Source organism: Peromyscus leucopus, chromosome 1 (genome assembly GCF_004664715.2).
Source record: "Peromyscus leucopus breed LL Stock chromosome 1, UCI_PerLeu_2.1, whole genome shotgun sequence".
Lineage (NCBI taxonomy): Eukaryota > Metazoa > Chordata > Mammalia > Rodentia > Cricetidae > Peromyscus > Peromyscus leucopus.
The window spans coordinates 64,731,861-64,743,620 of record NC_051063.1 but is presented as its reverse complement, the minus strand read 5'-3'; the positions used below and the strand labels follow the sequence as shown (position 1 = coordinate 64,743,620).

The 11,760-nt window shown below is 46.8% G+C and overlaps 1 protein-coding gene across 1 annotated transcript; it reads left to right on the top strand.

The window, feature by feature from the left end:
* Window positions 1-415: 415 nt before the first annotated feature.
* On the top strand, window positions 416-1,039 carry LOC114694926 (NHP2-like protein 1). Its single transcript, XM_028872036.2, has one exon. It carries the CDS (start codon window positions 520-522, stop codon window positions 904-906), a length of 387 nt encoding a protein of 128 aa, XP_028727869.1. The 5' UTR covers window positions 416-519; the 3' UTR covers window positions 907-1,039.
* Window positions 1,040-11,760: the final 10,721 nt, after the last annotated feature.

The window sequence follows — 11,760 nt, the reverse complement described above, 5'->3', positions numbered from 1 at the left end:
GGGGCCGTAAACAGAGGCTTGTTCTAGGCTGGCCCTGGCCATCAGCTGCCCTCAGCCTGGAATGTGGACGGTGGTCAGCATTCATCTTTCATGGTGCCAGTCTAGGCTGTTCCATTTGTGGTCCATGACTCTTGTTGCTGCAGAAGGTCCTAGAGTACCACCTTACCCCATAGTCTGAGGTCCCATGAAGCCCTTCCCACCCTCCTCAAACAGGGTGCAACTCTGTGGGGTCCTATCACTCAGCAGAAACATGGCCTCATTTCTCATGGTCCCTCATCTCCAAAGCTGGGGCAGGCTCTTCTCTCCTCAGCAGAGGAGATATTGCAAACAAGGAGAGGTGCTGGCCCTCAGGGTCATGGAAACCTGATAGAAGGTTACTATAAGAGGGGACTCTCGAGTGACACCACTTCCGCTTCCTCCCGCGCAGGAAGTGGTTTCCGCTCTGCTTTCTGCGCCGCTTTTTGGCCTGTCCTGAGGTGGGCTGTTCTCGAGTCGCGGCGAGGCCGGCGCACCGCAGCCATGACAGAGGCTGATGTAAATCCGAAGGCCTATCCCCTCGCAGATGCCCACCTCACCAAGAAGTTGCTGGACCTCGTTCAGCAGTCATGTAACTACAAGCAGCTTCGGAAAGGAGCCAATGAAGCCACCAAAACCCTCAACAGGGGCATCTCTGAGTTCATTGTGATGGCAGCAGACGCTGAGCCCTTGGAGATCATCCTGCACCTCCCACTGCTGTGTGAAGACAAGAATGTCCCCTATGTATTTGTGCGCTCCAAGCAGGCCCTAGGACGGGCCTGTGGGGTCTCCAGACCTGTCATCGCCTGTTCTGTTACCATCAAAGAAGGCTCCCAGCTCAAGCAGCAGATTCAGTCCATCCAGCAGTCTATTGAAAGGCTCCTGGTGTAGGCCTGCGGCCTCTGCCCTTTCCTGTCTACTCCCACCCCACTTGTGTATCATATTGTCTGTTAGCATGTGGTGTTTTCAGCCAGTTTCTATTATAAATATTGTACTACAAAAAAAAAAAAAAAAAAAAAAAAAAGAGGGGACTCTCAAACAGCAAGTCTCTGGGCATTCATTTTCTGTTTTGTGAATTTATGTATACAAAATTTATTCAAATTACTGAATTTCACCAAATATGAAAATAAATACCAGCGGGGCAGTGGTAGCACATGCCTTAGTCCCAGCACTTGGGAGGCAGAGGCAGGAGGATCTCTGAGTTCCAGGCCATCCTGGTCTACTGAGTCAGTTCCAGGACAGTCAGGGCTGCACAGAGAAACCGTGTCTCAAAAAACAAAAACAGAAGAGGAAAAGGAGGAGGAGGAGGAGAGGGAAGAATATTTCAAGACTAGAGATAATTTGAAGTCCAGTGAACTGTGTCCCCCTGTGTCCTGTGAGGTCCCCTTCTTCCCATGTCTGTTGCTGAGGGCATGGAAGCATGTAACTGAAGGTGTAGCCATGTCTTTCTGATCACCCAGCCTTTCTCTCCTATCTGCCTGATAATCAGCCTCCAGTAAAATCTTTGCAGCTGAAGACTAGAAACATGTTTCAAGCCCTATCTTGAGAAATCACTGCTCTGATGGCCCACCTGGCCTTACCTGGCCCTAGGAAAGAGCCACCACCAGACCATCAGTTCACTAGCCACTGTCCCATTCAGGATGCATGAGATGTAGAAAGTCAGAGTTCCATTTGCTGTTGTCAAAATGCTGCATGAAGGCTGCCTGGATGCTGAGCCAACCAGTAAGTCTCTTCCCTGTAGATCCATCTGGGCTGAATGGAGCCAGTTAACATCCCGGTGGAGCTCAAAAGCTTCTGATGAATGGAAAGAGTCTGACCCAGGCTGGCAGATTTCTAGGCCATTGTCTCTGACCTAAGACCCTGGTCCAGAACTTATAAGACCCTGGTCCAGAACTTATGAGAAGTTCCCATTGAGACTCTAACTTCTGCACCCCACAGCCTGCCTCTGATTCTTTTCATTTGCTCTCTGTTCTTCTCAACACAGACACTCCCAACCAGGGTTCATTTGGCTTGCATTCTGTCCAATGGAGTTATGTTCTAAACATATTCTAAGGAAGAACCACATTTAAAGGAACTCACTGTTCCTTCATCCTGTAGTTGATGTTTCTCAGTTGAGGGTTAAAAGTGTTTGCACATGACTGAGTTCTCTTGGGTTAGGGTGAGGGTACCCATGCTTCTGGAAGTGCTGGCTCTATTCATGTTGGCCCATAAGTTGTGTAAAGTGAGTATTTCCCTACAGTACTTTCCATTGTTGGTGTCATTTCAGACACATCCTTTTCTGGAAAATGCTTTGGTCCCAGGACCTCATGGCATTGCATGTCTTAAGCCAGGCAAGAATTACAAAGTGAACAGCTGGGCACACCTGTGTGTGCAGGTAGGTGTGCATGCTCTGTCCTGGTTTGTTTTCTGTCAACTTGACACAAAGTAGAGTCAATTGGGAAGAACAACTCTCAACTGAGAAAATGCCTCCAGAAGACTGGCCTATAGGCAAGTCTGTTGAACATTTTCTTACTGAGTGATGAAGAGAATCCTGCCCACTTTGGCAGTCCACCACCCCTGGAAAGGTGGTCCTGGCTTGTATAAGAAAGCAGGATGAATAGGACATGAGGAGCAAGCCAAGAAACAGTGTTCCTCCATAGCTCCTGCTTCAGTTCCTGTTTCCCGGTTCCTGCCTTGAGTTCCTGCCTGACTTCCTTCAGTGATGAACTGTGGTGTGGAAGTATAAACTGAAATTAGACCCTCTTCTCCTCAAGTTGCTTTTGATCATGGTGTTTAATCACAATAGAAACTGTCTTAGTTTCTTTTCTATTGTCATTGTCTTGACAAAAGCCATGATCACAGCAACCTATAGAAGAGTTTATTAGGTCTTACAGTTTCAGCGGGTGAGTCAGTGACCATGACCATCATGTTGGGGGGCACAGCAGCAGACAGGCAGGCATAGTGCTGGAGCAATGGCCAAGAGCTTACATAGGATCCACAACCAGGAGGCAGGGAAAGACTAACTGGAAATGGTGTAGGCTTTTGAAACCCTGAAGCCCACCCCCAGTGACACACCTCCTCAAAACAAGGCTGCACCTTCTAACCTTCCTAAACTGTTCCACCAGCTGAGGATCAAGTATGCAAATATATGATCCTATGGGCCCATTCTCATTCAAACCACCACAAAAACCCTAAGACACACCCACAAATACCGTACTCACATGTACATAGCAGATGTGTATATCACACAGATGCTTAAGCGCAAGTGACTCTCTCACTCATACACAGATGTACAAGCAATGCCCCACACACCACAGATGGACAATGTGTACACTAGACATCCTTACACACAGGTATATATGCACACTCCCCAGGAACAACGAAATCCTCACCCAGTCCTTTCTCAACTCTTATTCACACTAATCTGTTCTCAAATTCTTGACCTTTCCACTTCAAGAATGTCATGGACAATCTCTTGGAGTTGTCAGGTTTTGGTCATTATAAGTTGAAGGAAATTAGGCTTCCCTGTCTGTTACTCCTCATTCATCCATTCCTGCTGTCAACTAGCCGTAGGGATACAGATGAGCTCAGCCTGTTCAACGCTTATCTGACAAAGAATGTCCAAGTCAGATACTGTGGCTAAAACTGTTGCAAGCATCTAAGCATAGTTAGGGGAATGCATTCTTCCAAGATTCATCACTTCTGAGGTTGTTTTGTGACCATTTGGTGTAACCAGGACCATCTGTGTGACCATTAGACTGGCACAGCCTGGACTCTTTTCTTCTTATTTTTTTCTAGGCTCTTGAAGTGGGAGCTTGGATTATTGATCAAGACACTTCCTCTTTTCCAGTGTAAATACCTCAACACTGTAAAGTTACTGCTTGTCCTGCTCCAGCTGCATCCACAACCAAAACATGTTGGTAAGTTGAATTTTTATTTTCATCCCATTCCTTGTGTTTTACATTATTTTTGGGTTTTATGTTTATATTCTTTATCCTTTCACCTATGACCTCCCCATTATTGATTTTTAATTTGATTCCACTATAGTTGAATAATATGTAGAATACATATAAAGAGCACACACACACACACACACACACACACACACACACACACACACACAGTTTGGGTTTTATCTCCATAGCTGGCTTGCCCCCCACTCTCTCCACTATTCAGACTCCTGTCTACTCTAGGGTCCTGTTGAGGGGGTGTGATGTGGGAGGGGGAGGAAGGACGTAAGCATCCTCCGTCATTCTGGGAGCAGGGTTCTCTCCGGCCCGTTTTTAATACCTTTGCAGCCTGATGCCAATCCCTGTAAGTGGTGCCTTGATTCCCACTCCTCCCCACTTCCCAGCTCTCAGACAAAACTGATTCTTTTTTTTTTTTATTTTTAAAAAGACTTATTTATTATGCATACAGTGTTCTGCCTACATGTTTGCCTGCAGGCCAGAAGAAGGCACCGATCTCATTACGGATGGTTGTGAGCCACCATGTGGGTGCTGGGAATTGAACTCAGGACCTTTGGAAGAACAGCCAGTGCTCTTAACCGCTGAGCCATCTCTCCAGCCCGACAAAACTGATTCTTGCTCTCGCTGATGCGGGCTTCTGTGTGTGAACCTAGGATTTCATCTGGGGTAAAGGGGAATCCTTTTTTTCCTGAATTCTTTTACCATCCTGAATAGTAGCCAGGGACACCCTGAATGGTTCTTTAGAGGTCTTCAGTGGAGACTGGGGGGTCTATATTGGTTAATCTTGAGATATCCTGAAACATACTAGGGTATGACCCAGAGCCACCTTTGGAGTGGGCTGCTCACAGACGTCCTGGTCAGACAGGGGATCCTGGAACCCACCCGACTCTATTTTTTTTAACCACCTTTACTTCCTTCACCCTGTCTCTGACTGAGCAGCAGAGGTTGGGGGACACACCTAAGAAGCCCAGGGACAATGTCAGCCTGTGTGGACAGGGGCAACTCAATCTCTCCATTGCAGCCAGCCCCGAGCCTCACTCCGCCTATTTAGTCTTGCCACAGACATCTGCTAGCTGCCTGCTCTGGATTCCCGCCAAACTGCCCCTGTCTTCCCTGCTCGTTTCCCTGTTGACCTTCATCTGGAAAGCTGATGTGTTTTCCTTCCAAATCCCCACTACTTGGCTCCATGAGGCATTTGTCTTCAAAAAACGTGCTCTGCCTACTGGCTTGGCCAGGGTGGGGGGGAGCCGCATTTTGTGTTGGAAACTCCACACTGACTCTTAGCTGTGAGGCTCTTGACATTTCCTGAGAGACTGCATGCGAGTACCGTTCTCTAGAAGGTAGAAATTGTGAGTTTGGGTTTTTGTTGTTGTTTTTTGTTTGTTTGTTTTTCTTTCCATTGTGGAGACATGGTTGCTCACATGGAAACTACTTCAAGCTGCCGCAGTCAGAAGTGGACCTAGGGTGAATGTGTTGTGCCCCAGTGAGCACTGGGGCAGCTTGAACTTTCTCTTGCTTTTTAGATGCCAGCTTCATGATGCTGTTTGTCTTCCAGAAATAACTGGCATCTCTCAGCTTCTCTGAAGATGAAGTCGGCATGGCAAGCTCATCAGACCTGAATGCATTCGCTTTTGCTTTCTGATATGTGAAATCTGTTTTCTTTGTAACAGCGAAGAGGAACTTAATTCTGTGGGAAATCATTAAGTTTTAAAGTAAAATTCCGTCAATTGGAGAAGAACCCTTTAGCCAGACATGGGGGGTCTATGTCCCTATATGCTGCTGGGTATCTATCATGAGATGAAGCAATGGTGCCTCCAACTGTTAGTGAAGAATTCTGTTTCTCCCTTCAGCTAGTTGGGGGTGTGTGTGTGGTGGGGGGGTTACATGCATGCCACATATATATGTGCACATGTTTGTATGTTTGCACAAGTGTGTGTGTGGAGGCCAGAGGCTGACACTGGATGTCCTTCTCAATCTCTGTCCACATTATTTTTTTCGAGACAGGGTCCCCCATGGAACCTGGTGTTCAATGATTCCGCTAGGCTAGCTAGCCAAGAAATAATGGAGATCCTCCTGTCTCTGCCTCCTTGACACTGGGATTACAGGCACACACTGCTACAACTGGCCATTTGTGTGGATGCTAGAGATCAAAATTCAAGTCTCATGCTCCGTGACCAGCACTTGCCTGCTGAGAAGTCTTCCCCAGCCTTTTCTCCGTAGTCTGTTACTAGGTGTGAATATATTTGTGATTATTTCCTGTTTGCTGAATACATCCTTTATGTAATAAAAAGCATCTTTTGTCTCCTGTAGCCTATCTTTGACCTAAAGTGAGTTTCTTATAGACAGCATATAATGAGCTCATTTATTATTATTATTATCATTATTATTATTATTTACCAATCTCTCTCCTTTGGTTCTATAGCGAAATCATTTAAAGGAATCACTGATAAGCAGGGTCTTCGTTCTTCACTTTGTTATTTGTTTCCTGTGTGTCTGGTAGCTTTTTCTGCCCCTTATTTCCTGCATGTCCTTTTCCTGAATGGACTTTCTGCTTGGTTGATTTTTTTTTTATAGTAAAATGTTTAAACTCTCCTCCTATCTCTTTTTGTTGTTGTTGTTATTCTGTATCTGTTCTCTTGCACTTTCAACAGTACAACTCCATGTAGATACGATTTCAACAGCAAACAAAGCTCCCCTCCCTCAGCACTACCCCCACTCCTTTCAGGAATTAAATTACACAAAATGACATCTTCATACAGTGTCCTCACATGCTGCTATCGTTCTTTTAAATAATCAGGCCCTTAACTCATGTGAAAAACAAAATGTCGAATTATCAGGAACCCAAGCTACAGGAATCCTCGCTTGTGGCTGCCCATGCTTACCTGGCAAAGCTCTGTTTTTTCATTTGGTTGCAGATCCCCTCCCATTATCCTCTCCTGGCTGTCAGCTCCCTGGAGAATTTCCTTCCTGTGGGTCCTGGAGTGACTCACTATCCTAGCTCTTGGCTTATCAGCAAATATTGTCATTCATCCTTAAGTGTAAGGAAAAGTTTTATTAGTCAGAGGGTTCTGGAAGCTGATTTGAATTTTGCATTGCTGCTGGCAGCATCACTGGATCCCCCGCGTGGGAGCAGCGTCCCCCGCGTGGAAGCAGCGTCTCCTGTGTGGGAGCAGTGTCTCCCCGGCTGCTCCCAAGGTCCTCCCTGCCTTTTGAATGTCTTATTCTAACACCGCTGGGGGTGGGTCTCTTGGAGTTCATGTGTCTTGAGATTGGTTGAGTTCCTCGCAGGTTTACATTCTTGTCTTTTATCAAATTTGGGAGGTTTGAGGGTGTGTTTTTTTTTTCTTTGCATATTCTCTTTATCCCTTTCTCTCTCCTCTTTTCCTGGGACTCCCACAACGCGTACACAGTTTTTTTTGGTGGTGTCCCACAGGTCCCCTAGGCTCTGTTCTCTCTTCCCTGACCTTTGTTTCTTCTGCTCTTCAGTCCCAGTACTCTGTTATCCTGCCCTGGAGGGCACTTACTTCTTCCCTCCGCTCAGATGTTTGATTCTCTCCAGCGGGTTTCCATTCATCACTAGTTGTTTGCAGTTTCACTTTCTAAAAGTTTATTTTGTTTTATGTATCATTCCTGTGTTGCACAGCTTCCCACCACTTTGGAAATATCTGGGAGGTCAACTTGAAAGGGGAAAGATGTATTTTGGCTCACATGGTTGCTACCTTTTAATACTTCTGAGTCTGGATGAGAGTTTATCATGGTGGGGAGCACATGAGAAAGCAAAGATGATCACCTCATGACATCCAGAAAGCAGAAAGACCACGAGAACCAAAAAGGGACATAGACCAAAATACTCCTTAAAGCATGCCACCCAAACCTATTGCTCTAAGTAAGCCTACCTCCTATAGTTCCCACAACTTCCCCATAGCCTATTAAAGCCCTGAGTCCATTAATGGCTTTATTCTATGTATGCTTTTGAGACAGTCTTATGTAGCCCAGGCTGGCCTCAAACTCTTTATGTTGCTAAGGATGACACTAAACTTGTTTCTCCGGGGATTACAGGTATGGACCACCACACTGAGTTTTAGGTGAGAACATACCCAGGGCTTCTTGAATGCTAGGCAAGCACTCTGAGAACTGAGCTGCATCCCCAGCCCTCATGATCGATCCCATTATTGGGTTTAATCTGCTGATACAGTCAGAGCCCTCATGATCCCATCACTTCCCGAAAGTCCCTACCTCTGAACAGTGCTATGCGGGGGAGTAGATCCTCAACACATTGCTTCGGGGAGACAGTTGAAGTCAAACCATGATAGGTCCCATGTCCTTCCATAGTTTTCTTGACTCTTCCATGCTTTCCTTCGGTTCTCTGGGCATCTCCAAGACTTGTTTCCAAGGCCTTTGCTGAGTTTATCTGCCATCACTCTTTCCCAGGGACAGTATTTTGGTATTTTTCTTTAAATAGTCATACTACACCACATGTTTGCTTGGATTTTTACGTTGGAAATAATACTTAAGTTTCACCTCTGGCTAGGAGAATCTCCTTTCTACCCTGGGTTTTGCAAGAGTTTTTGTTTTATTTCTAATTGCTGCAGGCTGCCCCTGCCAGGGCCTTCTGGGCCTTTTCTATCTTTCCTTCATCATGCTCATCTCTTTCGAATCCCCCCCCAAATGTCCTGGGTGTTTAGATGCCACCAACAGTACACCAAGGAGCTTCAGGGCAGCCTCCTCAGGCTGGGCTGTGGCCAATGAAGAGCAGCAGCTTCAAGATGGACTGGTTCAAGGTAATAAATGAGGAAGAAGAGAGACAGGTGTTCTTCTGGGAAATAGGCTTGATAGCTTTCCAAGGCCTGGGTGGTCTGAGTACCCTTCCCAGACTCCACATAGAGATATGCTAGGATGAAGACTGCTCTATCTACCATGGTGCCTACAGACTAATAGTGAGGTCACAGGCAAACTGGGCCCCTGTTAGGCAGAACATAGCTCCACTGTGTACTGGCCCGAGACTCCTGGACCCACACAGGTATGGAGCCTGGCATCTGTACTGCCTGATCACCACCCTCAAGGTATTGGAGCCTCCCTGGCTTTGGTTCCTCCACTGTGAAATGAACAAGGTCATCTAAAGACTAAGTGAGGGAAAGAAATCACATTATGGTCTGACTTGCCGTGAAGAGACCCAAGAGCCGGTCCCCAAGCCACACGCAGTGTGCCTGTGTATCAGTGCCTGGTTTTTGCCATGTGTCATGTCTGGCATGTGGTGCAGAATAAATGTTGGCTGAGTAGATGACAGGAGGAAGGAGCCGAAGCAGAGATGCCGTGGGTGGTCTTGGGATAGCTGGATGTGGTGATACATTGTGTCCCCCAATATATTGTGCATCCTAATAAACTTATCTGTTTCTGGTTATCAGTTTCTGAGGACCAGGAACTAGAGCCGGTTAAGCTTTTAGGCTTTGAGCAGCACAGTTCAGCTGAGATTCATTTGGATGAGGACTCAGAAGCTTTCAGTCTGAGGAAACAGGATCAGCTGAGGAACTGGCAAGGTGAGGTGGCTGTGGCTTGTTCTGCTTCTCTGACCTTCCAGCGTTCACCCCAATACCTGGCTCCAGGGTTGTTTTTATTAATAAGACCTTTTAAGATTCGTGCTACAGCCAAACTCTAGTCCAAAATGGGACTAGAGGTGGGCCCATGTATGCTGAGTGAAGAAGTTGCCAGGACTGTGGTGGACACTGTAATCGCCTGGGGGCTTTTCCTAATACACAGATTTCTGTCCACCCAGTCCAGGGAGTGGGCTCTGGCTGCACCCCTCAGCGACATCCTCCTTCTCTTGCCTGGCTGACTCCATTGCTGCCACGTGACTCCATCTCACAGACACGGCTAGTCGTTCAGAGAATAACTGTAGACTAAGAACATGCCTCTCCGTGCCCAGCACCATTTTTCCACGCCAGAAAACTGCATTTGTATGATAATTGATCAAAGTTAATGGAACAAGTGAACACAGGATCTAAAAGAACCCTGGAAATGGGTGATCTTGGCAGCTGCCTACCCAAACACACTGAGGACAAGGGGTCACAGGTCATAGAAACTGGGGGAGTTGGTCCATGAAGTACGGCGTCAGCAGGGACTGGCATGAGGGGAAGAAAGAAAGAGTTCTCATCATTGCACGGCATTATAATCAACTGGAATGAAGCTGTTGTGTCTGTTTTAAAGAACAGTGTGTTTTAGCTAATTCTTTCAAAGAAAATTGATGCGAGTTCGTAACAAGAATACGAAATTGCGAGGGCTGGGGAAATGGCTCAGAGGTTAAGAGCACCGACTGCTCTTCCAGAGGTCCTGAGTTCAATTCCCAGCACCCACATGGTGGCTCACAACCATCTGTAATGAGATCTGGTGTCCTCTTCTGTGTATATAATAAATAAATAAATCTTAAAAAAAAATACGAAATTGCTTTCATGAGCTATCTTGATAGAGGGAGACATTACGGGGTAAGGGAGAAACCTGGTGCTAGGAAAATGACCAGGAATCCACAAAGATGACTCCAGATTAGACTACTAGTAATAGTGGAGAGGGTGCCTGAACTGGCCTACCCTGGTAATCAGATTGGTGAATACCCTAGCTGTCAGCATAGAGCCTTTATCTAGTGACTGATGGAAGCAGATGCAGAGATAAGCACCAGGCCGAGCTCTGGGAATATAGTCAAAGAAAGGAAAAAGGGATCATATGAGCAAGGGGTGGGGCTCAGGATCATGATGGAAAAATCTACAGAGACAACTGAACCAAGCTCATAGGAACTCATGAACTTTAGTCCTACAGCTGTGGAACCTGCATGGGACCAGACTAGACCCTCTGCATACGGGAGACAGTTGTGTAGCTGGGTCTGTTTGAGAGGTCCCTGGCAGTGTGATCAGGATCTATGCCTGGTGCATGAGCTGGCTTTCTAGATCTCATTCCCTATGGTCGGACACCTTGTTCACCCTTGATGCAGTGGGTAGGGTCTTGACCCTGCCTCAACTGAATGTACCAGGCTTTGCTGTCTCCCCCCACCCCATGGGAGAACTTACCCTTTTGTTGGAAGGGAATAGGAGGTGGGCTGGAGGGGGGGAGGCAGTGGGGAAGGAGCAGAAGGAAGGATGAGGGGGAGAACTGTGGTTGATATATAAAATGAATAAAAAAATTTTTACATTAAAAACAAAATGCGTTCACAACACTTTGCATCTAACCTTGCACCAGGGAGGACCAGGAACTTCTGCTTATATGTGGGAGTCCTACAGCCATCACCAAGCATGGGTGGGTGCATGTCTACACAAATACTCATGGGCAGAGAAATCATCTATACGGACAGGAAGCCTAGAACTAACTGGGGTACCCGAGAACTACATCAATTCCTTCCTAGGACAGTTCTCCTGTGATCCAATCACTACCGCCGGGCCACATGTCTTAATACTCCCATCACCTCAATACATAAGGACCTTGCCATCAGCACAGGACCCCTGGGGATACATTCATGCTGTCTGAACTTAGAGGCGCTCTGCTTCCAAGGGAGCAACTTCAATTGCATGAGACTGCGGCAGAGTCCCTAGTGCTGAGTCGGGTGGTTGCTTAAGTAGACCTTTAGGTCCGGGACTGGGTATCCAGCATTTGTGAGGCCTTCTGAGGAAGAGGCTAGCAGACAGGGCAGTAGAGTCAGCTTGGGAGAGTCTAACTCCTAACGTAAGGACCACTTTTGCTTTCTTTTGTGTCCTGTGCCCTAGTGGGAACCAGCCAGGTGGTTATACCCCAAAATCCTGAGGCCTGAGGGAGTCAG

Coding starts and splice junctions, on each gene's coding strand:
- LOC114694926 (XM_028872036.2), top strand. CDS start 520: ATGACAGAGGCTGATGTAAATCCGAAGGCCTATCCCCTCGCAGATGCC.